The sequence below is a fragment of the Phoca vitulina genome, unplaced genomic scaffold (genome assembly GCF_004348235.1).
Source record: "Phoca vitulina isolate PV1807 unplaced genomic scaffold, GSC_HSeal_1.0 scaffold30, whole genome shotgun sequence".
In the NCBI taxonomy this organism is placed as follows: Eukaryota; Metazoa; Chordata; class Mammalia; order Carnivora; family Phocidae; genus Phoca; species Phoca vitulina.
This window is the reverse complement of record NW_022589733.1, coordinates 20,054,965-20,077,490: the sequence shown is the minus strand read 5'-3', so window position 1 is coordinate 20,077,490 and position 22,526 is coordinate 20,054,965. Positions and strand designations below refer to the sequence as shown.

General features: G+C 42.8%; 1 protein-coding gene across 2 annotated transcripts in view; it reads right to left on the bottom strand.

The window, feature by feature from the left end:
- The window catches only part of WWP2 (WW domain containing E3 ubiquitin protein ligase 2), a 141,097-nt gene that overhangs the window by 25,855 nt on the left and 92,716 nt on the right, over positions 1 to 22,526 (bottom strand). For both annotated transcript variants that reach the window (XM_032424243.1, XM_032424244.1), the window contains exons 8-9: positions 18,008 to 18,218; positions 4,042 to 4,131 (exon numbers count right to left, since the gene is read on the bottom strand). In XM_032424243.1, coding sequence (XP_032280134.1) covers positions 4,042 to 4,131; positions 18,008 to 18,218 — 301 coding nt within the window. The remainder of the gene's footprint in view (positions 1 to 4,041; positions 4,132 to 18,007; positions 18,219 to 22,526) is intronic.

The window sequence follows — 22,526 nt, the reverse complement described above, 5'->3', positions numbered from 1 at the left end:
AGTCCCTCTTTCTCTGTCTGCTGGTCTCAGGCTGTTCTTTCACATTTAAAAGTGAGTCATTAAAATGCTGAATGGACGCTCTGGGTATCCAGGTCGGGGTGGGCTGACCAGTGGCTTCACTCCGCTGTTTGACTAGAAGACCCCCAAATAGCACAATCTGTAGTTCTCTTCCCTTAGACTGGTCACTTTATCCAGAAAAAACTCCAATCTTTAACTTGGGGACAGTACCCTCGCTTAATCCCTTTTTCTCTGAGTTCATCTCCGCCTCCCGCTACGGCTGGAGCCCACAGGCCGGCTGTGCGTGCCCATGTGTGGGAGAGGCGTACACGTGTGCAGGCAGGCATGTGACAGCGGGACGCAAGTGACGGTTGACAACCTGAGAACGTAACTGCTCCCTGCACAGATTTTTGACTTAACTTAAGGGTTTTTAAGTCTCATTACACACACACACACACACACACACACACACACACCACCCCAATGTCTGATTGCTGAGGCTTTCCAGGTCTCCGAGCTGCAAACTGGCTGGCTTCCCGGGGGATACCCACACTGCAAGCTTGGGTTTCAGCTTTCTCAGCTCTGCCATTTATCTATCAGCAACTAAACTTTGATTACCATCTCCCATATGCTGCTTCTCCTCTTCCACTCCTTTATCATTATACTTTTATTGCCATTTTAGGGGGTTTTGAGAAAGGAATGGAAATAAACACATGTTCAATCCACATGTTTAACTGAAAGTCCTCTGCACTGGTGAATTTCAAATTTCTAAGCAGCGTAAGCCTACCCTTGATTCCGGGTGAATCTTACAAAGATTGACAACCTATAAAAACAGAGCAATGGCTGGAGGCCCAGTGAGCCCTTTTACTCTCTCCACTTCCAGCAGGCATGTCCGCCGCACCCAGGTGCCTTGCTAGACACACTCTGAGCATCTTTGTTTCACATAAACCTTCTACCCCAGCAAAACTGCTCCATGAATCATTCCCTACAGACATCTTTTACATTCACACTGTTCCCCAAACCTGGATCAACTTCCTCTTGTCATTTAAGTCCACCTCCAGCATTTCCTGCAAGACCGAGTTTGAGCCACCTCCCTCTGTGCTCTATGGAGAGCCCTCTCCCTGCTCACCTCTGGTCTGAGCACCACCTAAAAGCAAATTACTACGTTCATCTTTGGTTACCAGGGCCAATACTTTTTGTTCCTAGATAAAAAATGACCATTTCGGGGTACCTGGGTGGCTCAGTCGATTAAGCATCTGCCTTCGGCTCAGGTCATGGTCTGAGGATCCTGGGACTGAGCCCCACATCATCGTTGGGCTCCCTGCTCAGTGGGGAGTCTGCTTCTCCCTCTCCCTCTGCCCCTCCCCCTGCTCGTGCGCTCACGCACACTTTCTCTCTCTCAAATAAATAAATACAATCTTTAAAAAAAAAAAAAAAGACCATTTCTCATACAAGCATTCCCTGGCTCTAACAGAAGGGGGTTGGCCATGATGCAGTGAATCCTTTGGCTCAATCTCACTCACTCCTGGGTGACTAGGTCTGCTGAGATAATAGCTCCATCTGTAGTTTCACGTGTGATGTGTGCATGGTAATACTCCCCTGGGGTGGGACTTCTCCTACTAGTTAGCGATGAGAGCTGAAGCACTCTGTTCTCTCTAGGCTCCCTGTTACAGAGCAGAAGTACCTGCCAGGGGCTCAGAGGTCTGCGACCAAAACTCAGTAAGAACTAACAGACTAGGCCTGGGTGGCTCAGTCGGTCAGGCGTCTGCCTTCGGCTCAGATCATGATCCCAGGGTCCTGGAATCGAGCCCCGCACCGGGCTCCCTGCTCTGCGGCGAGCCTGCTTCTCCCTCTCCCTCTGCCTGCCGCTCCCCCTGCTTGTGCTCTCTTCTCTCTCTCTGTCAAATAAATAAATAAAATCTTTTAAAAAAAAAAAGAACTAATAGGCTGAGCCATCTCCCAATAAGACATTAAAACTGTCCTGAAAGTAAGAAAGCTGGATCTAGTGTCCCACCTCAATACTTAAAGAAGAATCAATCCTCGGCCATTCTTAGAAGACACCATTAAATATCTTCATTTAGATTCCATCCAAATGTTCACGAGATCAAGGCCTACATAACTTATAGACCAGAGTGGGTAAGAGGGAGCAACCAGAACACTTCTAGAGTTAAGGCTGCTTCTATTTGTTTTTATTATTTTAATTCAGTTAATTAACATATAACATATTGCTGGTTTCAGAGGTAATGCTGCTTTTAAATATATGGGGCTGTCAACACAAAAAGTACAAGTGTAAAATGCATCCTGTTAAAAATCAATGATTAATTTGCAAGACACTGGAGAAATTTGACTACTGACTAGGTACTCGATGACAGCAAGGAAATACTGTTAACAATACAGTGGTTTTGCTTTTAATAAGAGAGCATTTTTCAGAAATATATACCAAAATATGGATAAAATTATATGATGCCTGGGATTTGCCTCAAAATGATCTAAGAAAGGGGGAGAGGGCCGGGGGAGGATTAAACATCAGGAGTCGGCAAATTCTTTTCTATAAAGGGCTACAAAGTAAATGTTTTAGGCTTGGCAGCCTATATACAGTCTATGTCGCAATTACTCAACTCTGCGCTGAGCATGAAAACAACCATAGACAATAAGTATAAACAAATGAGTATGTCTGTGTTCCAATAAAACTTTATAAAGACAGGAAGAGGTCGGATTTCGTCCACAGGCTCATAGTCTGCCAACCTCTGGTATCGATGAAACAAGACTGGCCATGAATTGGATAATTATTGAAGCCAAGTGTTGAGTACGTAGGGATTCTCTCTACTTAGTGCGTATTTGAAATGATCCATCATAATATGAAAATTTCCATAATTTCCAAAGTAAAAAGTTTGACTTTTTTCTAAGAAGTCAATATTTTACTTTGGTTAAATATGGAAATAAATATTCTGGACTTAAAGTAGGAAACAGAATGAGGACTAATGATGACAGATTATCATTTCATTTCCAGAAGGGTAAGGAAAAAAAGGAAAACACAGCATTCTCCCGGAAAACTGAAACTAAAAACAGCCCATCCGTGGAAATCTGTAGGACCAGAAGGTGAGGTGGTATTTGCCTGGCACATACCTGACTGCTGAACCAGAGTACAAGGGTTTTCCTGATACTCCCCACCTCTGACATCCTCTCCCTCTACAAACTGGGTGGGGAGGTGTCCGTATGTTCTGCAGGAGCCCTTCATGACTGCTTTACTGGGAGGTGATTCTCTCCTGAGAGCAGAATACATTCTCTTTTGAAAGCTCTCAGGACCAAAAGGCACATGTGGAAAGAACTTTCTGTCCCTGGCAAGCAGGGAACCAAACCCCTTCTCCTTGAACTTGGACAGTCTTCCCTCACTTGGAAGCCTCACTCATCCTCTGGTTTTAGAGAACTTAGCTTCGTTCTCACAAAGCCCAGCTGAACAAGAAGCACCCTTCAGGGGCCAATTGGGCATAGGATGCTGTGAAATGCATCAGCACCCTTTCTATCTTGGCTTCCTCGTGCCCTTTTTTCCCCAGAGATGCTCTAAAAATCCTAGGATGTCCTAAGAAATGAGAGGAGAATTAAGTGAATAGGCAAAGCAATCAAGTGACCAGGGAAAAACGTCCTTGTACTTTGCTACCTCTGCAGAAAGAGAATGAGAACCTGGCCCTGATAGAGTACCTCTGTAGGTGAAATAACTGAGGGCATCAAGATACCAATGGCCCAAGAGGCAGGATTCCTAGCTCTCTTTCCTCCGAGACCCAACAGCCAAGGTAGTTCTGAGTATCACTTACCAAAAAGCCCATGGCCATCAGTCATAGCCAATACAGTGAATGTGGGGAGAAGGGAAAATAAAGAGAAGAAAGAATGTAGAAGGAGAAGACAATGGAAGGGGGGAAAAGAGAGGGAAAGGAGCAGGGAGTAGGGGGAACTAAAGAGATGGCTACGGCAGTGTTGGTAGACAAGCCAGTGGGTGACTCTTGGTGCCAGTTCTAGAGTCTCGGGGCTTGCCAGCCCAAGCCTTACCCTGGAGGAAGAGGCCGCTCCCAGGTGGTGGTCTTGGTATTATGATCAACATAATAGACACGCCCGTTCGGCAGCTCTCGCTGTTCCCATCTGAAAAATAAAGTCAAGGGAAGCATGAGCTACACGGTTGAAAGGCGTAAGCCCTTGTTTGAGGAGTCCTTTGCTACTGATGTGGCAACTTTAAGAGGACAAAGATGACATATGAGACCAGCCCAGTGGGCAAAGCAGCTCCACGCTATCATTGACAGCGGCACCCAGGAGTACTTCTTGAGAACAAAAGCTCCCCTTTATGACGTCAACGTACTAGAATATGCCATGGATCACTCTAGCTTCTCCTAAATGACCCATATGAATCTACATTCTATGGACTTTTCTAAATCAGTGTTTCATGGCCATTTCAGGATCAAAGATCCCTTTAGGAATCTGATGAAAGCCAAGGACACTTTCCTTCCCAAGTGTACTTACCAACAAAAATTTGTATGCAATTTCTGGGCTTCACAGACCTCACCCAAAGTTAATCTAGGGACCCTCCAGCCTTTGTAGCCTACACTACCTTTTAAAGTCACAAATTATAGGATATCCCTATTCTCCCAGCATCAAATATATTCATGATCACATTTCTTTTTAAAATATAAGATTCATTTACAGAGGATCTTTAAAAGAGATCTGGGTGAATCAAGAAACACAGCATACTGTTATTTATTGACTACTCTCCTCATGCTATTTATTGACTTCTCTTCTCATGAGTCTGTGTGTAAGTTAATATGAGATAGGGGTGCCGAGAGTGGCCATTCTGTGCTAATGGAAGAACAACAAGGTAGCAGACGATCCAAAGAAACAATCTACAAGCAGATATTTTGGTATCTGCTTATACAGCCAAGGACCACCCACTCCCATACTCCTATTATTCCCATACTCAACGCAGCCTGACAATAACTCCACTTATTCAGAACACAGTAGTCCATATAGAAAGGATGCAAATTTTTATATTTATAAAATGATCACCACTTTATAAAGGATGTTAATGGTCCCATTAGCCTTTATGTTTTACATTGATTTCATTCACTTCTACTTGTGGATACTGCCTAGGGGAAGGTGAGCTTTTCCAGGAAGTTAGTACAGTCAGTTCTGCTGAAATGCTTGTTTTGAAAACATAAATCTATCCCAACGTGATTGATACATGAGGGAACAATGTGAGCATAATGTGAATTTTGTGTTTGCTTATGCATGACTTTTCCTTTTAGAAACACGAAAATGCATAAAGATGACTTCCCCTAGCTGACCCAGTCATGTAGGAATACACAAAGCCCATGTGCTTCTACCAGCTGCCTCAGTTTATTACATCCTGTACACCATCCTCACCCACATCTGGCGTTACCACTCCCGTTTGATTTCAGATAGCCCTTCTTGCACCACTTTGCGACAACACTCACAAGCTCAAACTCTTCAGACACCCGCTTCCACAACCACACTTCAGGTCTTTTCATGGAAACACACTTATTGTAATGTTATGTATCTCAACCATTTAACATGTGTAAAACTGTGCTACCATCATTATTAGGTTCCTATTTTTCATTTGTGTCACTGACACATTTTTTAAAAGATTTTATTTATTTGAGAGAGAGTGAGAGAGATCACAGAAGGAGAGGGAGAAGGAAACTCCCCGCTGACACAGGGCTCGATCTGAGGACCCTGAGGTCATGACCTGAGCTGAACGCAGATGCTTAATCAATTGAGCCACCCAGGCACCCCTGTCACTGACACCTTTTTGGATGTTATACCCCTAACCCATTCTTTTCCTGTAAGCCCTGTAGCTTTTATTGCATAGTTTTTTGTGGTTTTGTTTTTTTTTTTTTTTGCACTGCGTGGTCATTTTTAGGAACATGTATGTAAGAGCAGAGCAGACTGAATACTGAAATAAATGTCCTAACTTCTATTACTAAGCATGGTGTGGCTATTCCAATGGACATTAGCTTTATTCAATACTGTTTCTCATTTAAACCAAAATATCTGATCAGCAGCCTGCACTGATCAACACCTCAGAGGCTGGTTCAGATACAGATATACATGAGGCTTTTAAGGCAAGAAAAGGAAGGAGGGCACCATCACCCTCTGAGCATCTATAATGAGCTACGGGCTCGTGTTCTACTAAAGCAGTCCTTGCCTCCATCCTTTAAGGTGGTATATGCCATCACCGTGGGTGAAACTGAGGATCAGAGAGGCTAAGTAACTTTTATGTGTCATTCTAACTCAGCTCTGACTCTCCAGCTAGTGAGTTTTACCAGAACATGCTGAAAGGAAGAAATGTGGAAAAGGAAGGTCGACTGGAATTTATAGGGAACCTACTACCCAGAAAACAAGGTGCCAGGTGCCTTCCCAATCCCCATCTCAAAGTGAACAGCACTGGAGTCCAGGGAGGGGGCCCTGTAGAATCAAGACAACTGGGGAGTAATTACAATGGGTCCACTGTGTTCATCTCTAGGCTCCATTTTAATCATAACTCTCTGCTCCGACGTGATCTACCAGAAGAGGCTGCACATTTCACACCACTGGGAGGGTTAGCCCTGGGAACAGTGAGGTCCAGTGGTTCCACAGTCCCACCTCTCAAAAGGGATCGACTACTGGCTGGAGGGCCAGAGTGCTACCTAAACCGTTAACATGTGCTCGAGAACATCTTCTCTCCTGGGTATTCTTGCTCAAGGTTCTGGTTAAAGCGGATATGGGTGACTTGACCCAGGTGCCCTAATTCCTCCCACTGCAAAAAGAAGATCCTTAACACTTCACTGTTTTTTATTAAAAGGGCAGCATATTCTGCCAAAAGTGACCAGATGAAAATGCACCCTGGGTGAAAAGTTAAAGACTTTCACCCTCTAGATGTCCTTCTGAATCAAAGACAAAATAGTAACAAATATTACCAGCTCGAGAGGCTGGTATTTCATCTGTGGAGAACCTTTCATGTGAGGACCTCTCAGCAAAAAAGCTAGGCTAACATATCATGGCTTCACACCAGATCCTCAAACTCCTCCCGTCTGCCTGGGAATAAAGCAGCATATCTGATACCCTCTTTATTCATCTGAATTTGGAAATGAGATAGTCTTGAGAAAGATACTTGGCTTACGGGTTAAGTACTGAAATATGGAAGCTGCTCAAGGAAATGGCAACAAACCACTTTCATAACATTTGCTCCCAGGAAGGCTTAAGTGGCTGAGAACTCCTTAGCATTCCCTGAGAAGTTAGCTAGCTCCTTCCCTTCCTTGGCCATTTCTGGCACAAAAGCACCAATAAAACGAGTCAGCTCATTTTGTAGTCACTATTTGGAAACCTGTCCATAATATGTGGATAAGGCCACACCTTTTAAAAAAGACAAAATATTTGTTGTAGCAATTGCAGATAAAAGGTGCCAAACACACATTTTTCTTTATTCCAAAAATTCTTTTGTTACAACTTTCATCTTATAAGTAGTCTCTGCTTTTATAATTCATTTCAGGTGAAGAGAAAACTTTGGTTTTGTTATGCTTTGGCTGATATTTTAATTTGAAGACGGGATAATACTTAAAATTCCATGAAGTCAATGTCTTTAATTGACACAGTGGTATTCCCACACGCTGGCAGAAAGAAAATCGGTGTGAAGTCCTCTTCACTTATATTCAAAAGTTACAGCAGCTCTTTCCAAGCCCGGATAAGATCTGTCCATCCCATCTTTGATCCCAGCTGATCCTAGAAATGAAAGTCTCTCTTTCAGGGGCTGTTATTGTCCAGCAAATCTCCATGTCCTTCTGTGAACCTTCTCAATTGGCTTAACTGGAAAAATAGTTACCAGAGGAACAAGACCTTTCTTGCATTACCTTTTTTGATATCTACATTTTTTTCCTTTTACAATTGGCCTCCTGCTCAGATTAAATGTCCATGTGGGTCCTCCCTGATCCATGACCTGGCCTAACTGCTTTTCTTAGAGAACTCTCGACTCCTCCCTTACCTGCACGGCTCCTCAGAATTCACACAAACCTCTTCCCTTCATTCACTGCAACACAGTCGGTCAATTCTAGCGACAATCAAAAGAGCCTCCCAATTCTCCTGCCTCCTCAGTAGCTGCTGACCCACATAGATTAAGCCTTCCGACTGTCTTGGTTTGGTCTCCCCATGCCAAGAAAGTGATACTAGCAGCGACCTTTCATCAGCACATCCCTGTCAGGGGTTAGGTTTCTGTCCCTTATAAGCATCTTCTTCACACTGAGATAAAAAGGCTTTTCAATCACACTACCCATGGGTCTCAATACTGCATCCTGGTCACATGGTCATATCCTCTCCCACTGAATAGCTTTCTTTGATGCTCTCAGAAACAGTGTTCAAAGCATCAAGCTTGATTCAGGTCCCTTCCCAACACATTGCTCCTTGGCCTTCAACGAGTAACATTCAGTTCGACCATGGACTACACAGGGTCTTTGTATTCCAAGGCACTTAAAAAGTAGTCTCCAATTTCAATTAATCGTAGGCAATTTTTTTTAACTTAAATTACCTTTGCTCCTATGCTTTTTATTCAGTTCTGTATCTTCCATGCCCATGCCCTAACCCGCCCCCCACCCCCATCGCCATCATTAAAAGGGTAAAAAATCCCATTGTAAGGATGACACCCAGTCATTTCTCTCCTGCACAGTCTGAAAGGAAACTGTCTGGTCCCCTAAACTACATTTCTTACGAAAGGCTTCCTAAAAGGTCTTCAGGAAATTCTCATTCTGCCACTCAACCAACCCTGGTCAACATGCCACCTGGTCAGATTTTCCTATGTTTAGACAGGATCACATTTTCACCAAGAGTAGGATTAAGTTGGGAAGTGCTGAAAGGCAGGCAAGGAGTTCAGGTTAGTATCAGAGATGTTCTCTTTAAAAGGCCCTCTCAGGGGTGCCTGGGTGGCTCAGGCAGTTAAGCGTCCGCCTTCGGCTCAGGTCATGATCCAGGGGTCCTGGGATCGAACCTTGCGTTGCGCTCCTTGCTCAGTGGGGAGCCTGCTTCTCCCTCTCCCTCTGCCTCTCCCCCTCCTCATGCTCTCTGCCTCTGACCAATAAATAAAATCTTTTAAAAAAATAATAATAATAAAATAAAAGGCCCTCTCAGGGGCGCCTGGGTGGCTCAGTCAATTAGGCATCTGCCTGCAGCTCAGGTCATGATCCCAGGGTCCTGGGATCGAGTCCCACATCAGGCTCCCTGCTCAGCGGGAAGCATGCTTCTCCCTCTCCCTCTGCCTGCTGCTCCCCGGGCTTGTGCTGTCAAATTAATAAATCTTTTTTTTTTTTTAATTTTTTTATTGTTATGTCGAATTAATAAATCTTTAAAAAAAAATAAAATAAAATAAAAGGCCCTCACAGATTTACCTATCAATGTGCTCAAAAATTCGATCTTAGTAAGAGCATTATTAACTTTTACTATTTACTAGTTTGCACATTTTTACTAATACAGGCACCGGGCATTAGCAAAATTGATTCTCATTCAAAATACACTCTGTTAGAGGGGCACCTGGGTGGCTCAGTCATTAAGTGTCTGCCTTCGGCTCAGGTCATGATCTCAGGGTCCTGGGATCGAGCCCCGCATCGGGCTCCCTGCTCGGCGGGAAGCCTGCTTCTCCCTCTCCCACTCCCCCTGCCTGTGTTCCCTCTCTTGCTGTCTCTCTCTGTCAAATAAATTAAAAAATAAATAAATAAAATTCAAAATACACTCTGTTAGAAAACAAAGTCAGGACGGAACCTTTACACGCATCAAAGAAAAGATGCCTTGCTGGCTACTTAGACAAAAACTCAACTTCAAAAAAAGACACTGAAAAGTATTCTTAAAACTGCCTATGTGGAAGTTGAACTCCCCACAGGCCAAAACCCCATGGAATTCACAGTTTCTTATTTTATGCTTGTCTAATAACTGACTCTGAACCAAATCCTACTCCCCAAGCTTTGGCCACTTCCTGGGTGAACCATAAGATTTATTTCCTCTGTTAGGGACATTTTTAGACTTTTATGAGCCAGAAATCTAGGTGCAAGGGAACAAATCTCCTGCTCACTATTTTCATGGCTTCAGTAGATCCTTTGTAAACTGGGTAGGAAATGTGTTAACTCGGTCTTCCCCCAAGAAACTTTCTTCAGATACTGAGCTTTCCTTTCAATCTAAGCACACTAACCCCTTCTTAAGAACTATCAACAACCAGCACTTTATACCCTTTAAGCAGAGAATGGCACTGTTCGGCAGCAATCAAGGCTTCTGAATTAAGTCTGTTTTTCTTCTCCTTCAACCATCCAATTTCTTTGCATTGGAAAAGTCTCCAAAGCTCCTCCGTGAAGGATGACAATATTAAAATGTATGCTTTCGGGCGCCTGGGTGGCTCAGTTGGTTAAGCGACTGCCTTCGGCTCAGGTCATGATCCTGGAGTCCCGGGATCGAGTCCCGCATCGGGCTCCCTGCTCGGCAGGGAGTCTGCTTCTCCCTCTGACCCTCCCCCCTCTCGTGCTCTCTCTCTCATTCTCTCTCTCTCAAATAAATAAATAAAATCTTTAAAAATAAAAAATAAAAATAAAAAAAAAATGTATGCTTTCACAGAGAGGTAAGACAATTCCTGAAGATGGTGTACATTTAAAAAAAAAAAAAAGTTTAACATTTTTGCTGATAAGAGATCTTGCAGATAAATTTGGCAATGCAGAGAAATAGTCACTTTTTAAAAAATAGTTGGTGGGAGCAAAAATGGGTATACTCTTTCAAAAGGGCAATTTGGCAGCTTGGTCAAAAACCTTTCCTATATCCTGTGAATATCCTGTAACTCAGCAGCTCTGCTTCTAGGATGCATAGTGCGGAAATAATCATGTGTCAAAGATTTAGCTGTAAGTACATCTGTCACAGTATGTTACAGCATGTTACACAAACACTGGAAACAACCTAAATGCCCCCAAATGGAGGATTAGTACAATAAATTATGTCATTTCTATAATGGGTATAACAGTCACTGAAAATAACATGATAGATAATATTGACTTGTCCAGATATTTACCATATATTGGGTGGAAAAAGCAAGTTAACAAATAACACACATAATATAATCAAAATTTTGTTTAAAAATCATGTAAATATACTATTTTTCATTAAATCTAAAATGCCATCAACTGTATGCTTTAACATACCACTAAGAAAGAAGAAAAAGTGCTGCCAATTAACCTTGTAAATTACATCTTGATTTTCAAGTTTAAATGTGAAATAACAAGCGTATCAGAATCAACCAAATGTGGAGAGTGTATGTGTGTAAAATTTTTACGTCAGCATAAGGAAGAATTTTAGACACGACACAAACGGCACACGAAGATGAACAAACAAGGCTGTTTTAAGTTGTGAACTCCCGTACGAGGACAGGCACCATCAAAAAGTGAAAAGATGAGCCAAAGGCTGGAAGAAAACGTCTGCAATGCACAGAATTAAAAAGCAGTTAGTGTCCAGCATATATGAAGAAACCCCACAGATTAGAGAGAAAAAGACAAATAGCCAAATAAAAAAAATGGACAAAAATATATGAAGAGACAACTTACAAAATAGGAAATCAAAGAACCAAATAAAAACATGTAAAAGAGGTTCAATCTCCGTGGTAATCAAGGAAATTCAAAATAAAACCACAAAGAGATACCATTCACACCCATCAAACTGACCAAAGGAAAAAAAAACTCATATTATTTTTTGTTGTTGTTTTTTTTCTTTTAAAGATTTTTATTTATTTATTTGACAGAGAGAGAGCACAAGCAGGGGAAGCAGCAGAGGGAGAGGGAGAAGCAGGCTCCCCACTGAGCAGGTAGCCCGACGCGGGGCTCAAACCCAGGACCCTGGGATCATGACCTGAGCTGAAGGCAGACGCTTAACCGACTGAGCCACCCAGGTGCCCCACAATATTAAGTTTTAGCAGGAATGCTTATGCATGCTCGTGGGAGTATGAGTATTGGTGAGCAATTTGATAGTATCTACTAAAACTGAAGATCTTCAACCCCTATAATAACATTCCAGCTCCAGCACATGCCTTAAAGAAACAGACATGCAGGGGCGCCTGGATGGCTCAGTCAGTCAGGCATCCGACTCTTGGTTTCATCTCAGGTCATGATCTTAAGAGTCCTGGGATCCAGCCCTGCATCTCGTGCTCCACATTTAGTGGGGAATCTACTTGAGGATTCTCTCTCTCCCTCTCCCTTGGCCCTTCCCCCCCAGTCCCCGCACACTCTCTCTCTCTCCAAATAAATAAAATCTTAAAAAAAAAAAAAAATAGACATGTAACCAAGATATGCACAGGAAAAACTTCATTGCATGTTTATAATTGTGAGGAGATAATAATAGTATAAATATAAAATGTGCAAACATTTATTTAGCTGTTATATTATTAAATATACAAATAGAAGGTACAAATTATATATAAAAATAAATTATCAAATATGTTTATTAAAATAATATACAGGTTTAAATATATTTATATAAGTTTTTATATTTTATATTTATATATGACATATAAATATAGTAAATATAAATAAATTTGAATTAAAATAAAAGTTGTCTATTCATACAATAGAATACCTTATAGCAGTTTAAATGAATATGCCAATTCCATGTAGCTCTGTATATAGAGAATGGAATCAGGAAGAGGTTCATGGACACTTTCTACTGGATTTGTAATGTCTTTGTCGAGAAGTTAAAAAAAGGGAAGTCACGTGGTGCCTGGGTGGCTCAGTCATTAAGCGTCTGCCTTCAGCTCAGGTCATGATCCCGGGGTCCTAAGATCGAGCCCTGCATCGGGCTCCCTGCTCCGCGGGAAGCCTGCTTCTCCCTCTCCCACTCCCCCTGCTTGTGTTCCCTCTCTCACTGTGTCTCTCTCTCAAATAAATAAAATCTTTAAAAAATAAAAAAAAAAATTAAAAAAAGGGGAAGTCTGTAGCAAATATAGCATAATGCTAAAATCTGATAAAGCTGGGTAGTGAGCCCACAGGTAGGTTTCATATTACTCTCCATTCTTATCTGCATGCTTAAAATATTTTACAATAAAAATATAAATTTTAAAACACATACTATAAGATGATCAAATTTTGGTAGACGTGTATTTACGTGCGTGTGTCTGTATACGTGGTTCTGGGCAAATTGCTTAAGGTTTCCTCATTTGCAAAATGAGGCTAAAAGCAGCCACCCCACAGAATGTCATGAAGATGCACCAAATAATCCATGGGCAAAACTTAGCATTCCCCTACACACTGTAAACACTGAACACATGTTAGCTATTACTAATGGTCAGGAAAAAATATACACAATCTGGAAAGCACCAATGGTTAAATGTCGGGTGTTTGTTACTGCTGTTCTTCTTCTCCATTTTCTTTTTCTAAGTAAAAAGAATCTTTTTTAATTTTAAATGCTACTCAGAATGGGAAATAATTTATCTAGTCATTAACAAATACTTCTCACTGAGGTCTCCCTCGAAGCCAGGTACTATGCTAGGTGCTGGGAGTACAAAGATAGACACAATAATCTCTGCTCTTGAGGAGCTCTCAAGGAAGTGTAGTAGGAATAAAAATTCATAATTACACACATATATAGTAGTGTGAGGAGGTCTTGTGGACCAGCCAGCCCCGAACAACACAAGAATCTTTGGAAATAAGGTTTCATTCTGAGATGAGGAGGAAGCCAGAAGCATGTGCTGATATTCAGTACTACCTAAGTGTGTAACAGTCCTTGCATGGCCAAGAGCTAAACCATATTCAGCAAAAAAGGCACAGAGTCTCCCAGTATAATCCTTTAATCTGGCGCTACTCAAAGCATGGTCCATGGCCCAAACTGTTACTGTTTAGCAACAAGAAAAGTACAGAAGTTTCTAAGCATTTAGAAACTTTTGTACCTATTTGGCATTGCCACAACAGCTAACTAAGTGATCAGTGGAGAAGGAGAGAACAAAGGTAAGGCTTCGTAACAGATTGAAAATAAGAAAATAAAACAAAAACAGAAAAGAGAAAAAAAAAAAAAAAGGACTGGTTCTTCACAGACAGTGTAAGAAGTATTGTTTTCAAACTCCTTGGGTAAGGATCCTTGGCTAGTGCCAAAAATGAGTTTGGAATGAAATGCAATGGCAGCGGCTGGTTTATAACTTAGCAGACAAGCTCCAAATTCCAACGTGTCTTAAAGCTCTCCACAAACAAAACATCCAAGAGCTCTTCCTCGACTGTCATCCTTGAGAGTGTCTCAAGGAGCACCTGGGGCAAAGGGCCTCTGGACGTCCATAACCAGGTGTGGGGGTAGGGGAGATGGCAGAGCCGAAAGATCTAGAAAACACCCCTCCTCGATTAATTCTACTTTGAGGCAGGAAACAGGCCAGCCAATGACTGCGGGAGAAAAAGGCTGGTGTGAAATGGCAGTGCTGAGGTAAGTCGGCAGTCCAAACACAACGGCCTCCCTTATGTAAGAAACCACAGCAGCGTGCAGCCTGCCAGAGGCAAATAATGTGCCTCTGTGTGCGAGGGACTGAGGGGGCTGCAGAGCCCAGGACGCACTTGGAGTTTATCTAAGCCATGTACACACGGTCTGTTAATGAGCATTTGGTTCCCAAAGTGGGCTCGGGGCTGATAAAAAACAGATGCAGGGCCAGCTGATCAAAGTGGCCTCGCTCCCCACTGCCCACTGCCTGGACCACTACCTCACCATGTCTCCTGAGCCCTCCTGGCACCCCCTTCTTTAACGCACATTTGCAACCTGAAAATGCCACACCCTTCCACTTGGCTTCTTTCAGGCTAATTAAATTTAAAAGTACAGGAAGCCGGAGGGTTTGGAGACAGGGAGAGAGAAAGGGGCCGAGGGCTGCTCTGTTTGTGGACTCACGCAGCCCAGCCTTCCGTAACTTCGGTCCTTAAAACATACAGACAGACGTGTGTAAACTCTGTAAGACCAGAGTTGCAAATGCTGCGGAGTTCAGAAAGGTAATGCAGCCACCAGGAAGACAGGCCCTCGGGATTCCCAAGTCAACCTTGGTCAATCGCTCAGTAGAGGAGACTGAAGGCGGTGAGAAGGTAAAGTTGGGAAGAGATAGTTGGCTGATGCCTTGATAAAACAATGTCGTGTGGCTGAGAAATGCCTCAGCCAAGAGGAGACATGGTCCTTGGGATCTCCCAGTGCACAAGGACTCCTCGTGAACAGGGAAGAGCGTCCCCCACCCTGTGAGAGTAGCGTATTTGAACCCAAAGCCAGTCAACCCAGTGGATGACAGCCTTCCGCTCTTGCCTCTGGGAAGAAAATGCAATATTCCTGTCACAGTTGCTGTATGAGGTATCGAAGAAGCGGAACACATTCATCCAGGTGGAGAAAGAAAAAAAAAAAAAAAAAAGACGGCATTTAAATTTACTCATTACAAATGTCTGGGGGTGCCTACTTTGTGTCAGGCTCCCTGTCACCCTGACGTTTACAGCCCGGCGGAGCAGAGAGATGCAAAACAAGCAAGTAGACATGTGAGAAGAGTTAGAGTAGACAGAGCAGTGTGACCTTGCCTACCAGGGGTCAAGGAAAGATTCCCAGAGGAAGTACTGATTGATTAATGGAAAAAATGGGGAGGAAAGTTTCAGAAAGAGTGACTAGCATGGTGGAGGGTCCTAAGTCCAGAGAAAGGGTGGTACATCTGTCAAACTAACGTAAGCCATTAAGGCTAGAGCTTAGAGAGCAAAGCAGAATCTTCCATGGGAGGCTTGAGGGGTAGGTGGGGTCATATCACGTGGGGCTTTTTAGACCTTATTAAGGATTTGAGAATTTATCCCTAAAGACAATGGGCAGCCACGGCAGCATTCTAAGTGTGACATGTCATGCTCAGAGTTGTATTTAAAAAGATGAAAACTGGTCTCCTGACTCGTAAAGCCAAGGTACCCGGAATAAAGGAATAACCCATCTTGATCAGATCTCCCGAACTTGTAAAGAAGCTGGTATGGTGATGGCAGGTCTTTTGAGTTGCAAAGGTCACTGCAAGAAGCATGTCTTCTCTGACCTGCCACCACAGAGCAGCAAACTGAAAGCATGCCATCCTCATGCCAGGCACTCAGCAGTTTTGGTGGCAATCTCCAATCTCCAGGCCCTGAACCAGCCTGCGAAGCACTAAGCTCCCGCTGTCTTAGGGATGGGCACCTTAAGTTGGAAAACGGGGTCTCAATACCATCCTACCTGTTAGGAGTGGGCAGTGGCCTCCCCAGGCCCCCACACGGATCTCATCACATTCTAAATGCTCGAGGGAAAAGATCTTGTTCAAACTCTACCTCGGCAAAGTGTTTCAGCCTCTGGCAAGGATGGGGGTGGGGAATCGGCTTCCCTGGGCTGCTCCATCTGCCAAACTTAGAATAAAGAGTGTTTTCAGGGCCTGGAGTTTTCCAGCTGCCTGGAAACAGGAAGAGCCCAATCCCAGAGAACAGTAACCCTCACACACACCCTACATAAAGACATGTTGAGCCATTAGCCCTAATTGCCTGTGACTGACATAGGAGAGAAGCTGGCCTTCCAGGCATTTGCTCAGCGGAAAGAAAACAAACAGCTCACAGGGGACACAGGCAGCCATTTTCTCTCCTTTCTGCCAAAATGATTTTGCTCTGTTCCCCCCAGATTACAGCATACAGATTTGAAAGTATAAACCAAACAAAGGTCTTTCTAGCATCCTTCACCACATACAAAAGAGAACATAAACCTGTAGGGAAGAGCTGGACACAAGCAACTGGTTATTAATCTTTTCGCAAAATCAAGAACTTCACAAAAACTTTTCAGAGCCACCTCTCAATACCCGATCTCTCCAGGTTTGAGTTATTAGGAAGTACTTGCAATACTTCTCATTTATTCATCATACTTTATTAAGATATATGTTAGGTAGTGGGCCAAATGCTAAGGATGTGATATATATGTGGTAAAAATCATATTTACCTTCAGATTTATAATTTTTGTTTTTAACAAGTGGGTTTTCTAAAGAGGCTTAAGAAGACATAGCATATTATCATCAAGCAAGAGACCGTGCATCCTTCCCTTTTCCTTTATGAATTACAAGGGCCCAGAGGACACACCCACATGCCACCACCACCACCATCAGCCAGACCAGTGAGTGTTCAGATACAGTTTCCTTGGTACCAAACTGATAACCAGGATGGATTTCAGGACCACAATGACTGGTAGTTGCTGAGACAAGACTTCATTTCCCAGTTCAGAACCATTCCCTGCCTTTACGGTTCCTTCACAGTCGATTCAAAAATATCACTCACCAGGTGGAACACCCACCATGTTCCGCCCTTCACTTCCTAGAGAGACATGCGTGATTATTAACTCCCCCTTACAGAGACGGTGAACCATCTGAGCAAAGTCACATAGGCTCCAGTGGGGATTTGAAGCCAGATCTGTTTGTTTCCAGGGTCCATACTCTTAATCTCTATTCACTATATAGCCAAACCTGAACTGCCCTTTGGCTTAATGGGGCCATCTTCTTATCATCCAAGGTCTTCACCGTCAGATTTAACTCTGAACTAAAGGATGACTAGTAGTCCATGTTAACAACAGCCCCAGTATTGCGGGAGGAACATACAGTAATATTGAGAGCCTAATGTCCTCCACAGATCGTTAAGATAAAATTCAGGAGAGAAAAGCAGTTTTCTGAGCAGGATCTCAATGAACACCCTCAAAGACGAAGGAAGGCAAAATGAGCTGCTTGTTCCATAAAAGTCACACTCTTCTAGTCAAGCTGTTCATTTCAAGTCATGGTATAAGGTAGCATTGATTCTGCCCCAGATGATTTAGAGTCTTTTAAAGATTTCTGTAGAACAAGCAGTTCTTCCACACCTCCCTCGCTCCTATGCATGGCAGCCTCCCCAGAGACTACAAGCCACTAGGTAATAAATAACCATTTTGTTTCTGTCCTGGTGAAGGAGCCTGAGATTTGAGAGGGGGGAGCACTGCTGTGGGCCAGAAGGCTACTCACCCGGCAGGCAGAGCATCGAGGGCCTGGGCAGCTGCCGGGAGCTGCTGGGTGCCTGAGGTGCTGGGCTCCTCTCCTTCTGCCGGTGTGGCCGGAGCGGGGAGAGACACTGCAGTGGGATTTGAGGTCACACTCGACACGGCAGCAGGCGACGATGTCACCCCAACAACAGAGGGCTCTTCAGGATCAGTGGCTGCGGTGGGCTCGTCATTCACTGAAAACAGAGAAATCGTATTTGAGAGATCAACTCAGGCTCGTATTCACATTCACTAGATTTTTCCCTTAAAGTGGTAACACAGTACCTACAATGTTACCCTGCATGTATCTGGTGACAGCAAAAAGTTTTACAAAACGTTAACTTTGGAAATGACAGCAAGTCAGTAATGGCCTGCCCCTGGTCTCCTCCCACCCCCCGCCCAACAACTGGGAGATGGATCTGAAATAAATATATTAAACATTACCCCTTTTGTATACCTTTATTACATTTTTCTAAAGTATTCTGATTACATGTATTACAATAAAAGAAGAGCAGGAAGGAGGGTAACGGGGAGCTGTGTTAGTGCGAAAGGAAGCAAGGTCAAGGCCACATCTACAGGGTCCATACTTTTCTTTAAACTTGCCATTTGTCTGCTGAGCACAAATGGCACCTTCCTTCAAAGAGCTCTCTATACTCTAAGAAGCAAAAAACTTCCAACAATGTGCCTGTTCTTTTAAAGACTCATCCTCAAAGCATGGAACAAAGATTGATACTATAGATGAAAAAGATGGGCGCCAAAGATGAGGGACTTGTCTTCCAGATAACAATAGACAAAGAGAAAGAAGTCAAATAAGTCTGTTCCAAGTCTCCTTATTTCTCCATTTCTTTATTATTTTGATGATCACTCACGTTCACAAGGACCCCAAGACAATGCAATATCCTCTCACTCAAAAAGGAATCAAACAAGGTTTTCGAAGAATTCTTTGAAAATGGATAAGCCATATGCAGAGAATTTTCTACATATGTGATTGCATATGTGCACATTTATACTAGAATTCTGTAGGAAAACCCCTTAGATGTGAGTTAGCCTCATCTTCCTAATTCAGAAATTCTTTTTGCAGTTTCAAATGTAACAAATGTACCATCCAGATTCTTCTTAAATGCTTCTGACAAGGAACTTGCTACCATTCCATCGTTGAGCAGATGTCCTGCCAGCAAGTTTTTTCTTATGTGAAGCAGAAATTTCGCTAGCTGGTCCTAGTCCCCACCCCCCACGCAATACACAGTAAGTACCTGGCCACCCTGTTTCTCATTCACCTTCTCTTTTCTGGTAAGAAGGCGGGCTCTTTCTTTAATGTTTCTAGGCCCTTCCCTTCTTATCACCTGGCTGCTCGCTTCTAAGTATCTTCTACTGCCTCTCCTCAATTAGGACAGCGGGAACTGAACATAATAAATCAGACACCACCAGACCAGCAGAGTCAGATTTCCAGTATAAGTGGTGTGAGTTAAGATGTACAGAACACCACAGTGTGCCAGGCAAAGTGCAAAGCAATTTGGATGGTCTCATGTAAGCCTCACACACAACCCCACACATTAGGTGCAACAAATATCCCATTTTACGTAAGTTGTGGAAACTGAGGCTCAAAGAGGTCAAATAACCTGCTGAGGTCGAGGGGCTCCTAATTCTCACCCCTACTGCCTGCCTCCAGAGCCTGAACTCCTCACTAACTGTGCTCTCCTTCTCCCTCGCTGCACATCCTTTAAAGCAACCCAAGATAGTAACAACTGAAGCAATGACAGGATCCTACCGGCTCACCCGAGACTGGGGGCCAGCTGAAACCAAAAGTTCTTTACATGATGGGATGCCACCTGCTCTTCAGAAATGGAAAAGAGCCTAGGTACAACCTGTGATCCACTCATTTGCTTTCTCCCCAGTGTATGAAACACTGTCTGGCACATCAACTAAATTAGTTGTTTAATAAGTGACTCCATCTTATGCAACTGGTGTTTCCCCCACACATATGCAAGACTTCATACTTCTCTTCCTATTCTAGCTCAGCCAAGTTGGTAAAACACAACAGATGGCAACTCTCTTTATGCAAAATTATATATTTTACCAATACAAAAAACCATCATGACATTTTTGAGAACTATGTAAGTTCATCCTAAAAGTTATAAGAAAAATTAGGGGCGCCTGGATGGCTCAAGAGGTTAAGCCTCCGACTCTTGATTTCAGCTCAGGTCATGATCTCTGGGTGGTGGGATTGAGCCCCGTATCGGGCTCTATGTTAAGCAAAGAGTCTGCTTGTCCTTCTCCCTCCCTCTCTGCCCCTCTCCCTGCTCACGCTTGCTCTCACTTCCTCTCTCTCTCCTTAAAATAAATAAAATGTTTAGAAAAAATTGTAAGAAAAACTAAATACAGAAGAATAGCCATGAAAATTCTAAAGAAGAGTGTTATGTGTATGTGTGTGTGGGGGGGGTAGTTCTCTAAAGTATTAACACATCATAAAGCTACAACAATTAAAACAATGTGGTACTAACACACAAATAAGCAGATGTCGATGAAATAAACAGCAAGTTCAGAAACAGAATTAAATACACATAGGAATTCAGTATCTGACAAAGGTGGCATTTTAAATGACTGCAGCGAAGAGATCATTCAGTAGACAGCACTGTGACAACTAGGTAGTACACCGGGAAAAAGATGAGTTATATCCCTACCTTATCCAGGACATGAAAATAAATTCCAGATGAATCAGAAATTTTGACATAAGAAATGAAACTAAAAAGGAACTAAAGAAAATAGAGGAGAACATTTTTATCTCAAAGTGGAAAAGACTTTGAAGTATCACACAAAATCTAGAAGACATAAAAGATGGATGAATTCAACTGCATTAAAGGTTTTGGGGTTGTTTTTTTTTTTTATTTAAATGGCAAAAAAAATCAAAATCAAAGAAAAACAACAAACTGGGAAAAATTATTGCCAACTCATATTACAGACTAATGGCTAATTTCTTTGATATGAAAAGAATCTCTACAAATCAGTAAGAAAAAGACCAAAAGTATGCACAGGCACTTCAGAGTAAAGGAAATACAAATTACCCCTAAACGTATTAAAAGATGCTCAATCTCAATTATGAGACAAGAAATGCAATTTAAGGGGCGCCTAGGTGGCTTAGTCGGTTAAGTGTCTCCCTTTGGCTCAGGTCATGATCTCAGGGTCCTGGGATCGAGTCCCGCATCGGGCTCCCTGCTCAGTGGGGAGCCTGCTTCTCCCTCTCCCTCTGCCCCCTCCCTGCTTGTGAGCTCTGTCAAATAAATAAATAAAATCTTTAAAAAAAAAAAAAGAAATGCAATTTAAGACTAGGATGAAGTACCATTTTTTAACCTATCATATTGGTAAGAATAAAAATATTTAGGGGTACCTGGGTGGCTCAGTCAGTAAAGCATCCGACTCTTGATTTCAGCTTGGGTCATGATCTCAGGGTTGTGAGATCGAGCACCACATCAGACTCCGCCTGGGCAAGGAGCCTGCTTAATATTCTCTCTCTCCCTCTCCCACTGCCCCACCCCCCCCTTAAAAAATTAATCTGTAAATAATAAAAAAAAATAATACTAGTAAAAGTATAAGAAAAACTGGCATTTTCACATATTGCTGGCAGCAGTAGAAATTATTAGAACCTCTATGGAGAACAGCTGGCAATATCGAAAAGTTAAATGCAATAAGAGGGGGCGCCTGGGTGGCTCAGTTGCTTAAGCGTCTGCCTTTGCCTCGGGTCATGATCCCAGGGTCCTGAGATCGAGTCCGATTTGAGGTTTCTCCTTCTCCCGCTCCCCCTGCTTGTGTGCTCTCTCTGTCAAATAAATGAATAAAATCTTTTTAAAAAAAAAAGATCTTAAGGGGCGCCTGGGTGGCTCAGTCGTTAAGTGTCTGCCTTCGGCTCAGGTCATGATCCCGGGGTCCTGGGATCGAGCCCCGCATCGGGCTCCCTACTCAGCGGGAAGCCTGCTTCTCCCTCTCCCACTCCCCCTGCTTGTGTTCCCTCTCTCACTGTGTCTCTCTCTGTCAAATAGATACATAAAAATAAAAAATAAATAAATATTTAAAATAAATAAAAATAAAAAAATAAAAAATAAAATCTTAAAAAAATACTTATAAAATAAGGTCTCTGCCCTATAATCTGTTTTAAAAAAAGCTAAAGACACTGTCAGCTAAGTACCAACACAGCATATGTCACAGGGGCTGTGTGGTTGAGTAGTTAAGACCACAGGTGTTGTAGGATCCACAGAGAGGATCAGTCTGGCTTAAGTAGTAGAGAGGGCCTCCAGGGAGTGGGGCTCAAGTGAGCAAAGAGGTGTAGGCAAGAACATAGGAGACAGAGGTGGAAGTAGTGAAAAACAAAGGAAACAAATTTGCCCTTGTTTCAAGGAGGGTGCAGTCTTTGCGGGGAGCAAAGTTGTATACATCAAACAATTAGGATTAATAGAGAACATTGGCTATATGTATTGGATAGAGCTACAATGTAAAATACAGCAATTCTCTAA